The 25,106-nt window shown below is 44.0% G+C and overlaps 1 protein-coding gene across 1 annotated transcript in view; it reads right to left on the reverse strand.

Annotated features, from left to right (window-relative positions):
- ror1 (receptor tyrosine kinase-like orphan receptor 1) overlaps window positions 1–25,106 on the reverse strand; it is a 275,320-nt gene that overhangs the window by 55,494 nt on the left and 194,720 nt on the right. Inside the window, 1 exon segment of the mRNA XM_084309728.1 lies at window positions 17,326–17,362. Within this exon segment, the coding sequence (XP_084165854.1) occupies window positions 17,326–17,362 (37 nt within the window).

The following is a 25,106-nucleotide window of genomic DNA, read 5'->3' on the forward strand; positions in this document are numbered from 1 at the left end:
AAAAAAAAGACTTTAAAAGAGATTTGTTTAGATCAGACTCCAGACTCATTGATGTTTCTACTAATGTTTTAATGTGGAGAGACCCACTGAAAATATCATGACCCATTGTTTTCAGAAGTGGTTGAAAGATGAAAAAGAGCTTAAAACGAGTCTGATGTTTCCCTTAACTCATTGACCGCCGGAGGTCGCTGTGGGCGTATAGCCGTTTGTGCCAGCGCTGTAATGAAATGGGGGTACATGCCGGTGTTTGTAGTGCTGAAAATATATTAAATATTATAGCTATGGATCTAATGACAGTCGATTGTCATTGAGTTTCTTCTGGTCAAGTTGCATCAATACATTTCCGTTTTATACCGTGGTGAATATGAGTATAGTTTTAGGGTAGTTCTGTGTAATCCCGGGAAATTCTGCTAAACAGCGTTTTAGTGTAATTCACTAAACACATTGCCATTCCTCGCTTGGATCAACAATCAATCTGAAATCAACGCTAGATTATCGGTATTATGTTTCATCATGCAAGCATAAAAGGGGGGGGGGAACGGGGCGCCCCTCCGACGCCTCCGTGCTTTGATCGCTACCAACGGGATATGTTACACACACACACCACACACACACGCTCCGATCGCAGGGAAAGAATTATCGGATCAACGCAAGATTGATAACATATAGTCCTTACCTTGTCTATGATGTATTGCAAAAAGAATAATCCAGTTATCTCATCGCCATTCCAAATACTGGTTGCGATCGTGTATCCAACGTAATCCAGCATTGAACATGAACCCGGGGGGGCGGACCCTCATCGATGCATGTGTTATAAGTGCTTGTCTTGCTGAAGTATTTAGACCCCCGACCACACGCCGCAGCTCGGCCCAGACACCAAGCCACATCGTTTCAAATGGAGTGCAATAGCGGCCGCAAGGCGTTAGGCGGCGGTATCGGACCATTGCGATCTCAGACAGAGTGCCACACATTTCCACAGCACAGAAGGGTTAATTATGAATGGAAATAGCGAATAAAAGAAATAACGATCCAATAACGGACTATACTCGTTGTTGGCAGAATTCGATTGGCGGGCTATAACGAGTTGACTCGTTGTTGGCGGCCATTGTGTTAAGTATGTTATTAACGTTGTTAACGATATTAATGTTATTAATGTTATTAATGGTATTAACGTTATAATGTTAATAAAGTTATTCATATTTTTTATGTTATTAATGTTATTAATGTCATTAATGTTATTAGCGTTATTAATGGTATTACTATTATTACCGTTATTAATATTATTACTATTTATATTATTACCGTTATTAATATTATTAATGTTAACATTATTAAAGTTGGTGGCCAGGTGGTGCAGTGGGCAAGGCACTCACCACCAATGCTGGAGACGCTGGGTTCGCGTGTTCGATCCCAGCTCTCCACATTGTTTTCAGTTTGGCTGGTCGTCCGTACTAATACAATTGGCAGTATTAGAGGGTGGGAAAGCTGATGGGTGGGTCCTGGGCGTTGTAAACAGAAAAATACTCCTACAGTTCGGTCGGGGCGCCTGCTCAGCGAAGGAAGGATCTGGAGGGAGGTAGTGTGACCTTCCACATGTTACACTCTCCCAGTGAGAATCTGAGCTGCCAGGCTGGCTGCCGGCTGGCTGCGCATGTGTCGGAGGATAGCATGTGATAGTCTCCGGCCTCCCGGACCAACAGTAGGGGGGGTGCGCAACAACCAGGAAGGGAGTTGGGAATTGGCATAATGACTAACAGTGGGATGGGAAAAAAATCAGAAAAAGAGGAGGGGGAAAAAAGATAGTAAAAAAAAAAAGAAAAAAAAAACATTATTAAAGTTATTAATTGTATTAACGTTATTAACATTATTAATGTTATTACTATTATTGGTGTTATTAATGTTATTAATATTATGAATGCTATTAACACATTCAGGGCCGGATATGACCAAATTAGGGCTTGTAGGCCAGCGCTTTAATCAATGGGAGGACGGGGATATTTTCGAACGCTTAAACTATATCTTAAATTATGGCTATGGGTCTAATACACCCATCGCTTATCAATGACTTGCTTGCAGTCCACATGTACGAAACGGATTGTTTTTTCATCGGTACATTTCCGCTTTATACCGGTTTGAATACGAGTATAGTTTTGAAGATTTCTAGTAATTCCAGAGAAAGACGCGATAATAGCCCTTTAGTGGAATACACAAAACACGTTGTAATCTTTCGGCTGATTTATGAATCGTTTTCAAATAAACGCTAGATTATCTATACTATATGTGTCCTTATGCACGCTAGAGAAGCGGGCTGAAAATCGCTTATCCGTGTCTTGCTCCGCGTCAACGGCACGCACACACACACGCGCTCCGATGGCGGTGAAAGGAACATAACATAGACTGTAACATAGAGTCCTTACCTCACATCAGATGTTCTGCAAAAAGATTAATCCAATTCCTGATCGCCATTCCAAATATCGATCGCATCCATTGATCCAACGTTATAGTCCAAAACACATGATCGACGCTGCTCCCAGCCTCCCCAGTCAATGTGGTAACACGATACTGCTTGCCCGAGAAGGGAAACCCGGACCGGAGTTTTTTTTCTGATGCACATTCCCAGCCAATCCAATCCAATGATGTGCAATACCATCCGGGAGACGATAGGCTGCGGTATTTGCCCTTTTGCGAGCTCAGACCCATTCTCAATGATAACATCAGGTTGGATGGATGAAAATGAATGGATATCGCTAATAAAAGAAATAACGATTAAAACCCGACTATACTCGTGATTGGCACGCACACGATGACGAGTTAATCCGACTATCATCGTGATTGGCACGGAATGGGTTAATATTATTAATGTTATTAATATTATTAACGTTATTAATGCGATTAATGTTATTAACATTATTAATGTTAGTCATGTTTTTCATGATATTATAATGTTAACGTTATTTATCGTTTGTCATTCTTTTGTGTCAAGTGTGAAATCCAGAAATCCAGAAATCCAGAAACCAAGTGACATTTATTTCAGTTACAATAACGCTAATATCATTTGACTCAAGACATCCTGAAACAAACTGCATGCAGGTCTGAGCACACAGGGTAAAACCAGCCACTGGGCTGAGGACATGTTTTGCAGTGTGGAGCTAAATCTCCCCTCGTCTTAATGGGACTTGAACCCCTGCCCTCAGCTCCACAAGCCGGGCATCAAAAGAACCACACAGACCAGCGTGTTAATGGTCCAGTCCACCACCACTCAGACACACACTGACTCCATCTGTCTGGAGTATGGAGTATGTTCTCTCCTCTCTCTCTTGCTCCCTCTCTCTTACTTTCTCTCTTGCCCCCCCCCATCTCTCTCTCTCTCGCTCTCTCGCTCTCTACCCCCCCCCCTCTCTCTCTCTCTCCTTCCCTCTCTCTCCCTCTCTATCCACCTCCCCCCTCTCTCCCTCGCTCTCTCTCTCTCTCTCTCCCTCTCTCCCTCCCTATGTTGGTATAGAGAGAGAGAGAGAGAGAGAGAGAGAGAGAGAGAGAGAGAGAGAGAGAAAGAGAGAGATTTTTGGGGGGTCTAATTTTGGCTGGCGAGACATTTCCCTCGCCTAACTGTGTTTATTCTGGGTCTATGAAAACATGGCCGACTGGGGGTAGGGGGGGGGGGGGGGGTACGAGAAGGAGAGAAGGGGAGGGGTGGGGGGGGCAGTGGAGAATGATGGAGGAGAGATGAATGTAGAAAGGAGGGGGAGAGGTGGAGGAGATGACGGAAAGGAGAGGAGGAGGAGAAGACAGGAAGGAGGGGGTCTGGACTGACCTCACAGCTACACATACACCCCACACGCTCTAAACACCCCTTCACTGCCGCGACTCGTACAAGACCCGGGTGTTTCGGCGCAATGTGTTTGTACAGGAAGGGCGGCGAGGAAGAGGAGGTGAGAGGAAGAGGGTTCCTGTGGTGAACGGCTCCTTCCTGGCACACGACTCCAGGGGTCCCCCCCCCCCGCCCCCCAGCGCGGGGGGCTTCACCTAGACCGGTTTACTCAGCTAATTATCATAATAGACAGTCTATACACAGATAGGCCATAAGGTGAACCCTGAAAAGTGGCTAGAAAATTATTTTCGTTCCCACGTCTGGGAACTACATTCTGAATGCATTTTTCCATAGACAACCATCATGGTGTTAGATTTCGATCAATCAGCCAGTATCACCTCTTGATCTGTTGGCTTGTGTAGTTCTGCGTTGTGTTTATTTCTTTGACGTCTTCTCATACTGGCTGTACAATCTTTGTCATTCCCCTTTAATGCAATCCGTAATCATAATAATTCACCACCTTCATAAGAATTCGACACTTGACAGCGTAATACCTTTCTCGAAAAATGTTGTTTATTCCATAAACAAAAGCCTCGTACAAGGTGTAAACCAGTTCTGTATTGTCCTTGAAAAGTATTTGGAAGAAACGAAATTCATTATTCTAATGATCTCCTGTTACCCCAACAACCATATCTGCTAGCCGAAGCTAGTGATGATGTGTCACTCCCCTCCCCCACCCAGCGAGGGTGGAGAGGGATGAAAGTCTCTGATCAACGCATGCGCTCTTCGTGTGGTTTGTTTCAGTCTCACCTTACCCGGAAGAAAACTCCCGTTATATTATCTTCGCCATAGCAACGAGGGCCCGCTCTCCTCGTTACTATGTGACGTGTGACGTGCTGTCTTTGACCACAGCTATTTGACCCAGATCACAATAGCAACCGCTCAATTGTTGATATCATCCCCCCTAGTTCTCTCTGTTCCACCCAGCTGATAACGGCCCTCTGTCTGCACAGTTTTGGCTGGAGACACACATACATGATAATGATGGTGATGATGATGATGATGATGATGATGATATTATCCTCTTAAAACTCATATCTATATAGGTTATAAACCAAATGCAAATCATCGATTTCCTTCAATGGACATTGGGTTAAAAGTTCTTCGCAAGATATTCTGCCGATTTTTGTCAGGGGCCATAAATGTATTATGTATGGAAATTACAAAAAAACTAAAATTTTTATTTGTTGACATTTACACATGTACCTAAACATCTGAGTCAAATATTGGTGCATTAGTATACTTGAATGTGAATTTATACCATGATACGCAGCAAATTTGTATCAAAAACGCTTTACCTTGCGATTCCCAATCTGCAATATTAAAGATGCTAAAATAAAAAATAAAAAAAACACCTGGAAGGTGCCAGGGGAAAAACAACCGCCCGTGCCGCGCTGATACGACGACTAGCCGGCACCACATGGGGAGCCTCAACAAAGACACTGCGCTTTTCCTCACTGGCCCTGGTGTTCTCTGCCGCCGAGTACTGCGCCCCGGTCTGGTGCCGTAGCACCCACGTGAAGAAGCTGGATGTTGTCCTCAACAGCGTCCTGTGGACAGTCTCTGGTTGCCTACAAGCCACACCGGTAAACCAACTGCCTGTACTCGCTGGTATCACCCCGGCTACCATCAAACGAGAAGCAGCCACACTGGCCCTTTCCCGCAAGGCACAGATCAGTGTATCCCACCTCCTTCACAATACCACCACAGACACACCACGACGTGTGCGCCTAAAGTCACAGCCCCCCTTTTCCATGCAAGCCTACAGGCTACTCCACACACAACACCATCTGACACTTCCACGGCCTCCTGGGTCAGGACGAGATGGAGGGACCAGTGGAGGTCAGCAGAACCATCCAGGCTGCACCTCTACATCAATGACCCTCTGGACGTCCCTGGTCAGGACTTGCCCCGGAAGCAGTGGACAACCCTCAACCGCCTAAGGGCCGGCGTCGGACGCTACGGCGCCTCAATGAAGAGGTGGGGCCTCAAGGACAGTGCCTCGTGCGAGTGTGGAGCCCCTGCACAGACTGTGGAACATATCATCACTAGTTGCCCCAAACACCGGCCACCGCATGGAGAACGAGGTCTGATGGAACTGGACGATGAAACATTGGCCTGGCTCGCCTCAACGGAGCTGCAGGTCTAAAGACACACGCCAGAAGAAGAAGAAGAAGAATTTTCTAAAGATTGAGGTTGTACACATAAAACAGTTCAGTGGATAGTATAATGAGAAAAAGAATAGAACCCACACACTTTTGATCAAGATGGTTAATCAATCAAAACACTACACCATCCCCTTAATTTGGTTCTCCCTCTCTCCCTCTCCCTCTCCCTCTCCTCTCTCTCTCTCTCTCTCTCTCTCTCTCTCTCTCTCTCTCTCTCTCTCTCCCCCTCTCTCCCTCCCCCTCTCTCCCTCACCCTCCCTCTCTCTCTCTCCCTCTCTCCCTCTCCCTCTCCCTCTCTCCCTCTCTCTCTCTCTCTCTCTCTCTCTCTCTCTCCCTCTCCCTCTCTCCCTCTCCCTCTCCCTCTCCCTCTCTGGTCAGAGAAGCCACAGAGTACACAGGGCTGCAGTGTGTGGCCTCGGTGAGGTCTGGGGTCTAGTGGAGCGGCCCTCAGGACACACACATTAGTGTCTGCTCCACCACAGAGAGTCCAGACCTGGGAGCGGCCATGACGGAGGAGAGTTAAGTAAGTCACACCACAGAGTACACACACTGAAACCCCACGAGGCTGAGCGACCAGTACAAACAGCTCCCAGTCCGCCAGCCACAGAATGTACTGGTTTTAATTCCACTATGTGTGTCTGTGTGGTTGTTAACGGGTGGACTGCATTCATATAGCGCTTTTTTTAACACCTCACATTCACCAACACATTCACACACTGAGGCTGGAGGCTCAGGAGGTAGAGCTTGTCGTCTGGTAATCGGAAGGTTCCCGGTTTGATTCCGGCTCCTCGCTGGGCAGCGTGTCGAAGTGTCCTTGAGCAAGACACGTAACCTCCTAACTGCTCTCAATGAGCAGGTTGGAACCTTGCATGGTCGCCTCCGCCGTCGGTGTGTGAACGTGAGGCACGACTTGTAAAGAGCTTTGGATAAAAGCTGCTATACAGCACTGTATACATGTAGTCCATTTTAAATACAGTCCAAGTGTCTCGCTCGAGGTGCTGGGAGGAGCCAGAATCTAACCGGGAACTGCTCTACCTCCCCGTCACTGTTGTTAGCTTGTATCCGTTTTAACCTAAAGCCGTCACTGTTGTTAGCTTGTATCTGTTTTAACCTAAAGCCATCACTGTTGTTAGCTTGTATCTGTTTTAACCTAAAGCCGTGACTGTTGTTAGCTTGTATCTGTTTTAACCTAAAGCCGTCACTGTTGTTAGCTTGTATCTGTTTTAACCTAAAGCCGTCACTGTTGTTAGCTTGTATCCGTTTTAACCTAAAGCCGTCACTGTTGTTAGCTTGTATCTGTTTTAACTTAAAGCCGTCACTGTTGTTAGCTTGTATCTGTTTTAACCTAAAGCCGTCACTGTTGTTAGCTTGTATCTGTTTTAACCTAAAGCCGTCACTGTTGTTAGCTTGTATCTGTTTTAACCTAAAGCCGTCACTGTTGTTAGCTTGTATCTGTTTTAACCTAAAGCCGTCACTGTTGTTAGCTTGTATCTGTTTTAACCTAAAGCCGTCACTGTTGTTAGCTTGTATCTGTTTTAACCTAAAGCCGTCACTGTTGTTAGCTTGTATCCGTTTTAACCTAAAGCCGTCACTCTTGTTAGCTTGTATCTGTTTTAACCTAAAGCCATCACTGTTGTTAACTTGTATCTGTTTTAACCTAAAGCCATCACTGTTGTTAGCTTGTATCTGTTTTAACCTAAAGCCGTCACTCTTGTTAGCTTGTATCTGTTTTAACCTAAAGCTGTCACTGTTGTTAGCTTGTATCTGTTTTAACCTAAAGCCGTGACTGTTGTTAGCTTGTATCCGTTTTAACCTAAAGCCATCACTGTTGTTAGCTTGTATCTGTTTTAACCTAAAGCTGTCACTGTTGTTAGCTTGTATCTGTTTTAACCTAAAGCCGTCACTGTTGTTAGCTTGTATCTGTTTTAACATAAAGCCATCACTGTTGTTAGCTTGTATCTGTTTTAACCTAAAGCCGTCACTGTTGTTAGCTTGTATCCGTTTTAACCTAAAGCCGTCACTGTTGTTAGCTTGTATCTGTTTTAACCTAAAGCCGTCACTGTTGTTAGCTTGTATCCGTTTTAACCTAAAGCCGTCACTGTTATTAGCTTGTATCCGTTTTAACCTAAAGCCGTCACTCTTGTTAGCTTGTATCTGTTTTAACCTAAAGCATCACTGTTGTTAGCATGTATCCGTTTGAACCTAAAGCCATCACTGTTGTTAGCTTGTATCTGTTTTAACCTAAAGCATCACTGTTGTTAGCATGTATCCGTTTGAACCTAAAGCCGTCACTGTTGTTAGCTTGTATCTGTTTTAACCTAAAGCCATCACTGTTGTTAGCTTGTATCTGTTTTAACCTAAAGCCGTCACTGTTGTTAGCTTGTATCTGTTTTAACCTAAAGCCGTCACTGTTGTTAGCTTGTATCTGTTTTAACCTAAAGCCGTCACTGTTGTTAGCTTGTATCTGTTTTAACCTAAAGCCGTCACTGTTGTTAGCTTGTATCTGTTTTAACCTAAAGCCGTCACTGTTGTTAGCTTGTATCTGTTTTAACCTAAAGCCGTCACTGTTGTTAGCTTGTATCCGTTTTAACCTAAAGCCGTCACTCTTGTTAGCTTGTATCTGTTTTAACCTAAAGCCATCACTGTTGTTAACTTGTATCTGTTTTAACCTAAAGCCATCACTGTTGTTAGCTTGTATCTGTTTTAACCTAAAGCCGTCACTCTTGTTAGCTTGTATCTGTTTTAACCTAAAGCTGTCACTGTTGTTAGCTTGTATCTGTTTTAACCTAAAGCCGTGACTGTTGTTAGCTTGTATCTGTTTTAACCTAAAGCCGTGACTGTTGTTAGCTTGTATCTGTTTTAACCTAAAGCCGTGACTGTTGTTAGCTTGTATCCGTTTTAACCTAAAGCCATCACTGTTGTTAGCTTGTATCTGTTTTAACCTAAAGCTGTCACTGTTGTTAGCTTGTATCTGTTTTAACCTAAAGCCGTCACTGTTGTTAGCTTGTATCTGTTTTAACATAAAGCCATCACTGTTGTTAGCTTGTATCTGTTTTAACCTAAAGCCGTCACTGTTGTTAGCTTGTATCCGTTTTAACCTAAAGCCGTCACTGTTGTTAGCTTGTATCTGTTTTAACCTAAAGCCGTCACTGTTGTTAGCTTGTATCCGTTTTAACCTAAAGCCGTCACTGTTGTTAGCTTGTATCCGTTTTAACCTAAAGCCGTCACTCTTGTTAGCTTGTATCTGTTTTAACCTAAAGCATCACTGTTGTTAGCATGTATCCGTTTGAACCTAAAGCCATCACTGTTGTTAGCTTGTATCTGTTTTAACCTAAAGCATCACTGTTGTTAGCATGTATCCGTTTGAACCTAAAGCCGTCACTGTTGTTAGCTTGTATCTGTTTTAACCTAAAGCCATCACTGTTGTTAGCTTGTATCTGTTTTAACCTAAAGCCATCACTGTTGTTAGCTTGTATCTGTTTTAACCTAAAGCCGTCACTGTTGTTAGCTTGTATCCGTTTTAACCTAAAGCCGTCACTGTTGTTAGCTTGTATCTGTTTTAACCTAAAGCATCACTGTTGTTAGCTTGTATCTGTTTTAACCTAAAGCCGTCACTGTTGTTAGCTTGTATCCGTTTTAACCTAAAGCCGTCACTGTTGTTAGCTTGTATCCGTTTTAACCTAAAGCCGTCACTGTTGTTAGCTTGTATCTGTTTTAACCTAAAGCCGTCACTGTTGTTAGCTTGTATCTGTTTTAACCTAAAGCCGTCACTGTTGTTAGCTTGTATCTGTTTTAACCTAAAGCCGTCACTGCTGTTAGCTTGTATCTGTTTTAACCTAAAGCCGTCACTGTTGTTAGCTTGTATCTGTTTTAACCTAAAGCTGTCACTGTTGTTAGCTTGTATCTGTTTTAACCTAAAGCCGTCACTGTTGTTAGCTTGTATCTGTTTTAACCTAAAGCCGTCACTGTTGTTAGCTTGTATCTGTTTTAACCTAAAGCCGTCACTGTTGTTAGCTTGTATCTGTTTTAACCTAAAGCCGTCACTGTTGTTAGCTTGTATCTGTTTTAACCTAAAGCCGTCACTGTTGTTAGCTTGTATCTGTTTTAACCTAAAGCCGTCACTGTTTTTAGCTTGTATCTGTTTTAACCTAAAGCCGTCACTGTTGTTAGCTTGTATCTGTTTTAACCTAAAGCCGTCACTGTTGTTAGCTTGTATCTGTTTTAACCTAAAGCCGTCACTGTTGTTAGCTTGTATCTGTTTTAACCTAAAGCCGTCACTGTTGTTAGCTTGTATCTGTTTTAACCTAAAGCCGTCACTGTTGTTAGCTTGTATCTGTTTTAACCTAAAGCCGTCACTGTTTTTAGCTTGTATCTGTTTTAACCTAAAGCCGTCACTGTTGTTAGCTTTTGTCTCTTTTAACACACACGTACACACACACACACACACACACACACATGCACATGCACACACACATACGCACACACACACACACACAGTATCAAGCCCTCTTTCTGAATATAGAGAGAGGCTAAACTATGGATATAGACTAACGTTACTCAGGGTAACAGCAACATATTGCTAACATTAGTAGGCATGCAATAATAACTAATCTATTTTTCAACAACAGAGTACAACAATTATTGTATAATTACACTGAGTCTCCAACTAATGACAGCTTATAATAAACTATAAATCAATACCTCCCTCTCAAACGCAGTGTAATGGTGACCTAATAAGCCGTTATGAGGTCAACAATAACCCTGTAACCTGCCTGTAGCCGACGTTAACTCATTCAGAGCAATTCACGAGAAAAGTCGGGTTAACTCGCCATGCGTTGAGCACCAATCACGAGAAAAGTAGATTTTTTTAAATTATTTTTTAAACTTTTATTTATAGCATTTTCAGCTTTTTCTGGCCACGCAGGACCGATAGAGGGAGAACAGGAGGAGAGGTAGGGAAGACATGCGGCAAATGGTCGCCGGGACTGGGAAACGAACCCGGGACGACCGCTTTGCGACTCAGCGCGATATGTCGAGTTTTAATCGTTATTTCTTTTATTCGCTATATCCATTAATTTTTCATCCATCCAGCATGATGATATCATTGGGAATGGGTCTGCGCTCGCAAAAGGCCAATACCGCCGCCTAACGCCTTCCGGCCAGTATTGCACATCATTGGAATCTTCCCCCTTGGGCTGTACGCTGATCTAAGAAGTCCGGTCCAGGTTTTCCTTCTCGGGCATGCAGTATCGTTATAACACATGGACTGAGGAGACTGGGAGCAGCGTGGATTATGCGTTTTTTGGACATATAACGTTGGATCAATAAACGCGATCAATATTTGGAATGACAATCAGGAATTGGATTAATCTTTTTGCAGTACATCAGATGTGAGGTAAGGACTCTATGTTACCAATCTTGGGTTAATCCGATGTTTCTTTCGTTGCGCGCGCGTGTGTGTGTGTGCGTGCGGTTGGCTGCGACCAAGGCACGGCGAAGCGACTTTTCGGCCCCCGCTTCTGTTCGTGCACGAGGACACACATAATACCGATAATCTAGCGTTATTTTCAGAACGATTCATAAATCAAGCGACAAATGGCACGATTTATAAGGAAATGCATTGAAGTGCGGTTTGCTGGAGTTTCTTGAAATTAGACAGAATCGCTCTGGAACTCTTTTTTTTTATCCACTTTTTCTCCCATTTTCTATATTTTCTCCCATCCCAATTTCGTATCATCCAATTCAACCCTCCCCTGTCACGAACGCTGTTTCTTGCCTCCCACAAGCCGGCTGCAATGTGGACTAAGTCATACATAGCACTCGAGGTAACAGCAGTCGCATCTTTTCACCTGCGCAGCTCGTTCTCTCAGTGGCGAGGAGTAACGCGTGGGAGGCTCACGCTGCCCCCGACACTTCCTGATTCTACTGCACAGGCGCACCAACCGACCTGTAGGAGTCGCTGTCCACAGCGCCCGATCCCCACCCATCAGTTTCCCACCCCCTAATACGGCCAATGTGTATTAGTATGAACGACCAGCTAAACTGAAAGCAATGTGGAGCGCTGGGCTTGAACAGGCAAACCCAGCGTCTCCGTCATTCATGGCGAGCGCCTTGCCCACTACGCCACGTAGCCGCCCTCGCTCTGGAACTCTTATTCACCACGGTATAAAACGGAAACATATGTATGAAAAAATTATCTGTTTTTTGCCTGTTGACTGGAAGAAACTCACTGACAATCGACGTGTTTATTAGATCCATAGCTATAATATTTCATATAGTTTTAGCACTCACAAGTTTGGCATTCTCCCCATTGCATTACAGCGATGGCGTTCTAACCAGAAGGTAAACATCGCCCCCTTGGCGTCCATTGAGTTAATAATTAACGTGGTCTTTCTCTCGGATTAACGTTAGCCAGCAGATGGTGGCAGTGGAACGTGGATGATCACTTGGCCATCTTTATAGTCATGGGAGAGCCAGCCCTCTATGAGAATCAGTGTGGCAAACAAACACACACTCACTCATCTTTTCAACATATTCAGCGAACGCCAGTCTAAACAAGTTGACCTCCCTCAGCTACGAAGCTAGCAGCAAGCTAACGTTAGATAGCCGCTGCTGAGCTAAACATGTTTGCGAACCGTCCATAGAGAGGTGTAGTCTGACGTCACTGGTTGTTCCACCCCTATAGGGATTTATCATTGCGAAAAAGGATTTTCCGCTCTTGTAACAATTCTGCCGGATGGAAATTGAAAAGCTTAATTTTTTTTGCAAAAAATTAGTTCCCTTCTATCACTAACATTATTGTTTAAGCATTTTTGGTTGAAATTAAATGTCGATTTTTTTTTATGATTAATTGTGAATATCTTCATCTTGAGCTATAGATTGTGGATGAATAAGCACAGAAAGGTACACCATGCCAATGTTAATGCTTTATTTGTTTTAAACGAGACGATTTAGAAATGGGCAATTACATTGCGTTGGACAGAGGGTGGAACACGAAAAACGGCAATGACGTCACCACTACACCTCCCTATAGGCCCCAACATTAACATCTCATTACCAAATCGACTGACTCAGCGTTATCTGGGTGCATGTTCGGGTGCCTGATCAAGTTGTAGATCCAGCATCCCTTATTTTGATACCGCAAATGTTGCATTTAGCAAATGTTTTTTTGGGCCTTATGTGAAATTATTATAGCCAAAGGTTGTGACAAATAACTGCAGATTGGCACCGTATTTCAGCACCACTCTCCACTGGACAGCTCCTTCCAATCATGGTGCTGCACCAGCCGATAAGAGAGAATGATATTCAGCACCAGATGATAATAAGATATAATTACATTCAGCGCCAGATGACAATAAGAGAGAGAATGACATTCAGCACCAGATGATAATAAGAGAGAGGATGACATTCAGCACCAGATGATAATAAGAGAGAGGATGACATTCAGCACCAGATGATAATAATGAAGGATGACATTTCCGGTAAAGCGGCAACAAAAAAATAAAAAATCCAGAACCATAACCTTATTTCTTATGTACCAATGATGCGGCCGATCAGTATTTGTGCAGTTTTTTCAGCACAATTCTCGCCGCTCCTCATACCAGCTCCGGTTAGTCAGCCAGAAACCAATGCAAAGTGAACAGGGTCCAGCTTCCTGTCTGTACAGGCTGACTGAGACTCACGGTCATTCTCGAAGGGTCAAAGTGGGCATCAACCAGGAGGGAAGACTGTCACGTTTTAAACTGTGGATACCAAACAGAGAAGTTAAAGACGACTTTAAACTGTTAAACAGTAATCCAGAACTATTTTAATCCAAAAACTGATTTTATATGTCTGCACTTTATGTGCTCATTTTATGTCTATTCTATTTTTTTTATTAAATTTTTTTATATTTTTTTTGCACTATTTTACTCTGTATTTTATCTTACTCTTTTTATTATTGTCTATTTAAAACTGAATCAAACCATAAACAAGGTGGCCTGTTGGGATCCTAATGTGAAAAACTGTGATTTTATATGTCTGCACTTTATGTGCTCATTTTATGCTCATTTTATCTATTTTTTCTGTTTTGAGCTGCAGTTTCTGTATGAAAGGTGCTATACAAATAACGTTTATTATTATTATTATTATTACTACTCCACAGTGCAACACAAAGTGGACTTCATTGAATTTCAGTCTGTTTGTAGCCTACAGACAGGAGCTCGACCCCATTGAATCCCGCCAGGTGGCAGTATTGCCTACATGCATGGGCCAGCTTAGTGTGGGCCGCCCCACAGCACCGAAAGCACTAGGGACTCTACTAGTAGGGAGCGAGCAGCAGTGAGCAGGACAGCCAGCTAACGTTCGACAATGGCGATCGCCTAGAGTGAACTATTGGATATTATGAAGAAGACAAAATGGATTATATGGATGTTGATTATGGACGATAAGGTGCGTTTCCACCAGACTATGTTGGACTCAGCACTTCTGGTAAATCATAAAAATACTATAGTCAAACCGGCCGATGAGGAAACCTATTCGGCTCGGTCTATAGTCTGGCCCGAGCAGACTGTAGAAGAAGACAACGGATGAGGGCCACCTAACGTTATATGCATTGATCCTGTTCTGATTCAAGACACTTGGACTCGGAGCGTGGAGTACCTTCTGACAAAGGTAACGTCTATTTTACCGAACCCCATCCTAAAACATGCGTTTGTAATGATCGCAGCGTCGGAAAACGACCCCCCCCCGGCTTTGTGAAGAAACATCGTGTTTACCTTTGACCTGGCAATAATATAGGTTTCACGCGAGCAGCCGCGAGATTTGCGCATACGCAGCACAAAACACACTATACAAGACAAAACATCCGACAAGCGTTATTTGACAAGCCATTCGGACAAGTGACCACGTCCGGTTTGGCTGGGGACCTGAACGGATCAGTCACTGCTGATGGCGAAAATTATTGACCACCTTTGTAGCCAATGAAATTCTGGAGCCAACGCTATCCCATGCAGGGGCTGATCGCAACGAGAAAGGGGTAGAAGAAGCCAGGGAAGTCCTTTGTTTTGATTAGAGCCTTGGAATCAATGGAAGCGGACAGCCATTTTAGATAATCATGCCGAATTAATGCCGGTACACACATTAAAAAAACCTTTGTAAAACACAAGTTTTCCATGGGATTGTTATAAACCTTGGACCTGTACTGTAGATAAGACTTCAGGCTATGGAACCGTTATGTATTCCAGCTCCTACCTCTCAGCTGGAACTCAAAAACAGGCATCTGGTAACAAGTAAACAGAAATGTGAGTACACAAAACTTTTACTTCAGTGTGTTCAAACCTCTGTAACTCTATTTCATTAGCACTCAAAGTGATTAGATTATTCTTTGTTTTGGAAGAAAGTTCAGAAAGAGACCAGACTCATGCATTTGCTATAAGTATGAAGTATAATAAATCGCAAATTACTTTGGGTATGCAATCGTCAGGCGTGTTATGCAAAACTAGCCCCATTTTTGCCCGATGCATAATGTGGTTAAAATAAAGATTTAACTGTAATCCCCTTATTAAGTCAAATGTTCATATTCTGCAGAAATATGGCCACGTTTACACATTTCCCTTCCCCTGCAGCGCAGAGAGGAGGATTAAATGCTTCTTTACATCACAGGGATCTAAGTGAAACCATTCTAATGTGATATAATGTGATCTAATGTAATGTCTGCTAACTGCCAGCAGAGCGTCCCATTATGATTTCATTGCAAGCAAGTCATTTGATCTCTCACACATGAGCATGCATGGATGGACACGCAAACAAACACACGCATGCACGTGCACGTGCACACACACGCGCACACACACACGTCACACACACACACACACACACACACACACACACACACACACACACACACACACACACACACACACACACACACACACACACACACACACACACACACACACACACACACACACACACACACACACACACACACACACACACACACACACACACAGCTGGGTGGAGTGTACTATGAGAAAGGAATGTAAACGTATCAAGACAGATGTCTGAAACTATGTGATTGTGATCGTGTGTGTATGTGTATGTGCGTGTGTGTGTGTGTGCATGTGTGTGTGTGTATGTGTGTATGTGTGTGTTGGATTTTCTATACTTGCGACAACCAACCCTCGACAGCCCACCATTCTTCTGACGCCTCCCACTGTGACCCTCGCTGTGACCCCCCACTGAGTGGTGCCAGTTTCAGCGAGGGACCTCAGAAGAATAATAATGTTGTGGTACCGCCCGGCCGGGCCGTGTGAGTGGGTTCAGATGGCCAGGGCATGTTTCCCCCTCTAGCGGAATGATAACGGGTCCAGCCAGGCCGCCCTCCTCCGGCGCTGACTCAGCTCCAACACAGTGTGGAGAGAGAGAGGTCTGGCTGAGACTACTGCAGTTGTAGGCGTGTGCTTAGACCTCCACACTACCCGACAGTGGCTCAGGAGGTAGAGCAGTCGTCTGGTAATCCGGAGGTTCCCAGGTTCGATTCCTTCTCCTCCCGGGCAGCGTGTCGAAGTGTCCTTGAGCGAGACACTTAACCTCTAACTGCTCCCGATGAGCCGGTCGACACCTTGCATGGTCGCCTCCGCCGTCGGTGTGTGAACGTGTGAGTGAACGGGTAAAATGTGAGGAACAAATTGTAAAGCGCTTTGGATAAAAGAGATATATAAATGCACCACATTTACCATTTATCAAAAGAAAAAAAGGAATGTTCCTCTACCCTTCCCTTTGTCATGAGGTTCTCAAGCTACATGACTCTGCCATGGTTAGTTAAACACAGGCCTCGTATCCTGCCAAGAAGTACGGACTGTCGTACCATGTGATCATTTTAACTAAATTAAACTTAATCCGGATTTCATTTTATAAGTTATGACATTATGCATTTTCGCTATTATGGTATTAGGTATCAAGCACAACTTGGCCGAGCACAATGGAAACATGCACACACACGCGCACACACACGCGCGAGCACACGCGCACACACAGCATGACTGGTAGAACTATCAACGCATCTATTCCTGGAAGAAACTGCTTTTCCCTCGTTGATTGGCTTTAAGGATTAACATCGTAGACATCTCTCTCTCTCTCTCTCTCTCTCTCTCCCTCTCCCCCTCTCCCCCTCTCCCTCTCTCTCTCTCTCTCTCTCTCTCTCTCTGTGTGTGTAATGCGATCCAGTGTTGTGACGTGGTAGAAATAGTAACATCTGAATAAAAGCTGTAGAAGAAGACAGTGATATATAGAGGGTCTCCAACTCACGGTAAGGCGCGTCCTGGCAGGACGGTGGGGAGGGGATCTGGAACAGAAAAGGACAGATTGGTTCCAGACCCTGGCTCTGTGTGCGCTCCCCTGGCAGGGCCCAGAGGGAAGACCCAACCATGTATTTTATACAAAGCTATGTACAGAATGTTAATATATCATACCTGGATTTAATTGGTCCAATGTCCAAATAGTTCTCTTTACATTGGACATTTTTATTTTCGGATATTAATACAAGCAGTTTTCATGCTATTTCACAAGTCAACTCATAATGCACTCTGGCTTAACCTCTTAACCCTTTCACTGCCGCACTACCAAACGGTTAAACCGTTCACTGCAACAATATACAGAGGGTTAACCCTTTCACTGCCACACGACAGCAAGTTAACCCGGCGACCGTCGGTTGTGTTATAGTAAAGGGTTAACCTTCTGTCGTGTGGCAGTGAAAGGGTTAAGCCCGGACCCAAGCCATAAACCCATCTCTACAGACTATATGAATTAATGCAAATGATGTATCTCTTTTACATGTATTCTGAACCGTTTGTATTTGTGATCTTTTACATGTATTCTGAACCGGTTGTATTTGTGATCTTTTACATGTATTCTGAACCGTTTGTATTTGTGATCTTTTACATGTATTCTGAACCGTTTGTATTTGTGATCTTTTACATGTATTCTGAACCGTTTGTATTTGTGATCTTTTACATGTATTCTGAACCGTTTGTATTTGTGATCTTTTACATGTATTCTGAACCGTTTGTATTTGTGATCTTTTACATGTATTCTGAACTGTTTGTATTTGTAATCTCGACAGCATTCTGAACCGTTTGTATTTATAATCTCGACAGCATTCTGAACTGTATTTATTTATAATCTCATTATAATTGTGAGGGGCGGAGCTGAGCGATCATGGAGTAGACGTGTTTCACATGAGCTCCCTTCTACCGTGCTGAATATACGTTTCTCCCCATTAGTCTTTATTTTATTTTTATTTGTTTTTTATCTGTTTGCTAGGTCGTCGTGTTTAGTATACATTCATCAACTTTTTTCGACTTTCTACGATGGCGGGGGTGGAAACCAGAGCCATGAAAGAATTAGGCACGACACCGGCACCGCCGAGCATGGCCGCACCGTCTCCCGCTGTCGGGGAGTTAAGCGAAGCTGTGCTCTTGGTCATGACCAAGCTACACGCAGACTCTGAGACACGCATCGCTGAAGCACAGAAGAAAGTGTTGGCGGATTTCTGTATCAGCCTCCGTCGTGAGATATCAGAAGAAATTCGACTGGCGGTAGTACCGCTGACAGACAAGATGGAGGCGATACACGCTGCCTCTTCGGCTAATGCTAACGAACTAGCCATGCTAACAACGGAGGTATCATCACAGTGTGAGAAGATGGCGGGTCTTGAATCCGCCCTGCTGGCTAGGCAGGCTGAAGTCAACAAACTACAGTCGGCAATGGAGGAGATGCAGTCCCGGGATAGACGCCACAACGTCAGGATTGTTGGAGTACCGGAGACCAGCGGTGAAGGCCGTCTCTCTGAGACCGTGCCCGAACTGCTGCAGAAGATACTAGGGACGGATGTCCTCCCTATGCCTCCTATCTGTGAATCGGCCTACAGAGCGGGCAGGTTTTCTCCCGGCGTGAACAAAGAGCCGAGGCCCATCATAGTCAAGCTGAACAGACTCCAGCAGAGAGAACTCATCATGCGGTCGGCTCGTACCAGGAGGGATAATCTGAGGCTTGGCGATCACAAAGTGGCCATTTTCGAGGACTTTACACCGGAGGTTCAAGCACAGAGAGCCGAGTACAAGGTGGTCCTGACTAAGCTATGGAAACTAGGCCTGAGGCCCACGTTATTCGCTCCCGCGAAATTATCTGTGTTGGAGAAGGTCGGTGGTCAGCGTTTGTTTTGGTCGTTGGCTAAAGCGAAGGAATATCTCGCGGAGACACCCGAGTCTGTTGCTTGATATCAATGGAGGGTGAGTGACTTGGCGGTTTGGGCCTATATACATTGATTAGGTAGACTATTCACAAACACTTGCTGTCATGCCCAGACATGCTAACTGTCCTCTGCCCATCCAACTAGCGGGGCTTCCCAATGACTTCTGTTACTTGCTAAAGCTGACCTCATGGTCGTACTTGTGTATCGCCTCTTTGGAAGCTAACGAGCTAGCTGAACAATGTACAAAATAAGCTAACGTGCTATCCGGATTCATCACTAGCTTACGCGCTAGCCTCGGGCTGGCCAGCGGGCTTCGCCTATAGTCTGCGCTGAGACATTCGAGACCCGTTAATGGTTACGTATTTTGGTTGCTGTTGCTGTTCAAAGGGACATTGGTTTGCACAGTTCAAGAGTGACCGAGTCCCTAACTAACTTCTGGTATGCTTTTATTTTTATATCCAGTTTTTTTTTTTTTTTTAGCGTTGGGATCCAAGTAGATGCCAAGGTCGGTTGAATATGCATATACAATATATGATAACAGGTTGGGTCGGGTATGGCTTGCACTTCATGGCTATATGGTTATATGGCCTGCACTTTAGCCATGCCCCTCTTTTCCTTTCTTTTTTCTTTCCTATTGTCGCTGTTTTTATGTCATCTGTATGCGCGATTTAAATGTGATCCGATTCTACCTTGGACTAACTGCTGATTCGCCTTAATTTTGTTTTGAATTTTCCGTGAGCCACTTATGCTATAACGTTGCGACATTAATATGCAGACTCCAAGGTAGATGGTTACAGGGCTGATGCTGAGTAATTATATAATAATTATTGTCGCTGTTTTAATGGCATTTGAATGAGCAATTTAACTGTGATTCGATCCTACCTTGGACTAACTGCTCCGACCGATATCTTTATTGAAACAATGTATGATAACAGGTGGTGTCAGGTGTTGCCTATTACCATCCCCGGATTAATTAATGAATGTGTTTAATTCTATTCTTACATAGGTTATGTCATTTCAGCCGTTGTGCCTGATCAGAGGGACAGCTAAAGGGGTGCATTTTGACCATAACCCTTTTTTCCCTTCTTTTTTTTGTCATGGTTTAATTGATACTGTTCACACAATTTTGCACAATTAACCTGTGACCCGAACCTGCCTTAGACTTTCGGCTGGGATGCTTTAATTTAATTTTGTTTTGAATTTTCCTATACCCTTTTGGGCTATAACAATGTGATGTTGAGGCGCAGATTTGGAAATAGAGGGCTGCAGGTTGATGTGGAGTTATTATTTAATAATGGCTATTTTTACCATTATGGTTGTCTCATGTTGGGGCCAGGGCTCAGGTGGGTTTCGACCGATATCTTTATTGAATTTTATTTTATTATTATTTGTGTTTATTGGACTAGTGGGGGTTCACTCAGGGGTTTATCTAGAGGGGGGTTGGAGTGGGGAGCGTCTTATTAATCCATGTCTCTAGTAGGGGTGGGACGATACATCGATCCAGATCGATACATCGATGTAATTATCAACAATCGAATCGGATCGATGCGATGTAATAAGATCGATTCATATCGATACTCTTATTTTGAAAATCCTGTGGCGAGTCTCATATCCGCCCAAGAACAACAGCAGTAGCTCCGTGTGTGTAGATGTTACAGCATAGCATTCTCCCTTTCTGTGTGTGTGTGTGTGCGCGCGTCTTTGGAAAGACCAGATGAGGTCAGAGGAGTTTGATGTTTAAATGTTATTTAAACATAAACAATATAATACATAATAAATGTAGGCCTATACATGATCATGCAACATCAACAAATTGTTGTAGGAACTGTTTGGGAGAGGGAGGGTGTGAGTTTTGAGTTCCAAAAAATTTAGCTTAAAGTTTAAAGCTCAATATATAAAAACGTGGCACTTTACAGTGAACAGGAGGTCTATTTGTATTAAAAACAATAGATTGATTTTCCTTTAAATGTCTGGAAGAGCTCAAAAATACAAATGTCAAATGATATTTTCATTACCTTTTTTTTGTTGATCTAAATGTTACTGATTGTGTTAAATGGGCATATGATATCATCTCATATCGATCGCAGGCACCTGAATCTAATCGTATCGTATTGTATCGTGAGAGACTTTGTGATATCGGCAAATATCGTATCGTTGTCCAAAGAATCGATATCGTATCGTATCATGATGAAACTGGTGATTCCCACCCCTAGTCTCTAGTGGGAAGTGATAGGAGGATGACCATCCTCAGGGGATGGGGCATAGGGTGGGGATTGGAGAGTGGGTATAGGGGACCTTATATTAGGACGGGTGGGTTAGGGTTTAGAGTAGAAGGGGGAGGGGTTGTAGCTGGGGTGGTATTTTTATGTGTTTTATGTACTGTTTTATGTGTGTGTAATTGTTCCTCCTCTGAACTCCTGGGATTGACCATCCGGGCCCGCCGGGATCGGCACCTCTGTACTCAGCCTGGCTGCACTGGTATGTTCTCTACGCATTTTTACAAGCTCGACCATGGCTAAATTGAATATTTTAATTTGGAACGCAGGAGGGCTTAACGCCCCACACAAGCGTGCCAGTGTCCTTTGGCTATTGAAGAGGAGAAATATTGACCTTGCTCTCCTTAGTGAAACGCATTTATTGGTAGGTGACGTGTCAAGACTGGCAAATCGGCAATATCACGTTATCTCCTCATCCTCAGCCGATGATAAGACGAAAGGAGTAGTCATAGTTACAAGACGTAACCTTGATATCAAAATCTTGGATGTATGGTCGGACACGGAGGGAAGGATTACTATAGCAAAAGTTGAATTCTTGCATAGGAAGATGGCTATAATAGCATTGTATGCTCCTAACACATTTGATTCAGCGTTCTATAATACAATCACGAAGAATATGTTGGAACTTAATGGATACGCTCTCATGGTGGGTGGCGATTTTAATGCGTGCTGGGATGCTGAGATGGATAGGTCCGGGCCCTCTGAAACGAGCGACCAAAAACGGGCCTCTAAGGCCCTTAGGATGTGGGCTAAAGACACAGGGCTCACAGACCTTTGGCGTTTATGCAACCCCACCCTCAAAGATTACTCTCACCTGTCAGCCAGACACAAAAGCTTCTCTCGAATTGACTATGCATTCGCGTCCCCTAATATGTTTGATAGTTTCGATGTCTCATTGGTTCCCTTGGCTCTCTCAGACCACAAGGGGATTTTCCTTACGGCAACCTTTGGCAGGCTCTCCGCAAGAGCTCCCAGATGGCGTTTTAATTCGACCCTGCTAAAGAACGATGACTTCTGTTCTGAGTTCAGGAGTAAACTAGCTGAATTTTTGCAGATCAACGTTGGCACAGTAGAAGACCCTAGGGTCCTGTGGAACGCATTGAAAGGATTCATCAGGGGTCATGTCACACTATTTGCCTCCAATTTGCGAAAATCCCGGTCAAAAAAGCTAGAAGGACTGGAATCATTATATGCGGACCTATACGCATCCTTGCAAACTGACTATAATGAACGACTAAACACACAACGTAAGATAGTCAAAAAAGAAATAAACTCCATACTTAAACAACAGTCTGAGTTCTTGATACATAGGACAAGACAAAATTACTATTTTCACGGCTCCAGACCTAGCCATCTATTGGCAATGAAAATACGCTCAAATGATCATTTCTCGGATATCCCCTCGATTAGGACGAGCCAGGGTGCAGTCACTACTGATTCGAAAAAGATCAATGACACTTTTAAAGAGTTTTACTCACAGTTATATAGCTCAGAGGGTAATCTGGATGACTCTAAATTTGAATCGTTCATTGGCGGGCTTAAGATACCCCACATTTCTGAGGAAGAGGCCAAGGAACTGGGGAGACCGATTACTCTCGTAGAATTGAGGGAGACTATTGTTGAAATGCAGAGGGGTAAGGCACCAGGCTGGGATGGTATTCCACCCGAAGTGTATTTAGCTTTCTGGGACCAACTGGGTCCATTGATGCTCGATATGATCAATTAATTACGCTATCGAACAAGGGGAGTTCTCAAGAGATGTCAATATGGCGTTGATTTCTTTACTTCTCAAGAAGGACAAAGATCCCAATGATTGTGGTAGCTATAGACCCTTGAGTCTTCTCGGGGCCGATTTAAAGGTGTTTGCCAAGGTGCTGGCCCGTCGCCTGCAGAGATTTATGTCTGTATTGGTACACTGCGATCAAACTGGTTTTATCCCGGGGCGTCTGGCTGCAGATAATCTTAGGAGGCTGTTGCATGTAATCGATAACAGTAAAGACAATACAACTCCATCCACAGTTCTGTCTTTGGATGCCATGAAGGCGTTTGACAGACTTGAGTGGTCATACCTGTGGAAGGTACTTGAGGTCATGGGTCTTGGAAAGAGTTTTATTCATATGATTAAAGTCCTGTATGCCTCGCCGTCTGCGATGATACTGACAGGCAAAAACTGTTCCACACTCTTTCCAGTCTCCAGATCTTCTAGACAGGGTTGCCCTCTGAGCCCGGGACTGTTCGCGCTTTCCCTCGAACCTTTGGCCCAATTTATTAGGCAATCGGAGGACATCGTCCCCATAATGGTCAACAATACTCCACACAAAATTGCTCTCTATGCGGATGACCTGCTGATTTTCATGGACGACCCCTCCCGGTCGGCCACAAAATTATTGAGGATAATCGACGACTTTGGTAAATTGTCAGGTTTTAAGATTAACTGGAACAAATCAGCCTGCCTACCTCTTAATGAACTGGCCAAGGCGGTACGACTACCAGCTGATATCCCCATAGTAGAACATTTTAAATACTTGGGCATAGAGATATTCCCCACGCTGAACCAAACTACTAAGTACAACTTCACGGGTACTTATGATAAAATACGCCAGGATCTAGACAGGTGGTCGTCCCTTCCTAACTCCTTACAAGCCCGGGCTTCCATAATCAAAATGAACATCCTGCCTAGGATAAATTTTATTAGCTCAATGCTCCCCCTGCCCCCTCCAATAGACCACTGGCGCAAGGTACAATCGATGGTATCTAAGTTTGTCTGGAATAACAAACGCCCGAGAATCAAAAGGGCTACTACTCAACGTAGAAAACAAGATGGGGGCCTCGCAATCCCTGATTTTAAACTTTATTTCTGGTCCTTTTCACTGAGACCTCTGATGTGCTGGCTGGACCCTGTAGAGGCTGTATCGTGGCGCTCCTTAGAAGCGGCGGCGGTATCTCCGCTAAGATTGCAGGATGTAGTGTACTCCACTGTCTCTATTTCGAAATGCCGGCTGAGGTATGGACCGATCATAACTCACGTGATCCAAACGTGGCGTAATGTACAGAGGTCGTGTGGGGTTAAATGCCCTTGGCACCTGGACTCTCCAATTTTTAATAACCAGCAATTACTTGTTGGACACAAGCCGGTTAATATTCCTCAATGGCAAAGGAGGGGAGTGCATACTCTGGAGGATATTTATGATAAGAACGGCCTCCGTGCGTTTCAGGACTTAAGAGAATTTTATGATCTTCCCGGCGAGTCCTTCTTTCTTTACCTTCAACTAAGGTCAGCACTGAGGGCGCATGGCGTACCGTGGGCTCAAGCCTTGCACCCACACCCCTTCCTCAGGCTCATAGTGGACAGGACGACATCCAGAGGGTTTGTCTCCGACTTTTATATGCTCTTAATTCAATCCACGTATAAAAATTTATCATTGGATACAATCTGGCGTGTGGATATCCCGGAGTTGGACCCCGAGTTTGACTGGGATGATGTTTGGGCAAATGTGGCATTATCTTCCCGCAACCCCAATCACCAGCAAATTAATTTTAATTATATTCATAGGACCTAT

This window comes from Notolepis coatsorum, assembly GCF_963971535.1.
Source record: "Notolepis coatsorum genome assembly, chromosome: 3".
Classification (NCBI taxonomy): Eukaryota; Metazoa; Chordata; class Actinopteri; order Aulopiformes; family Paralepididae; genus Notolepis; species Notolepis coatsorum.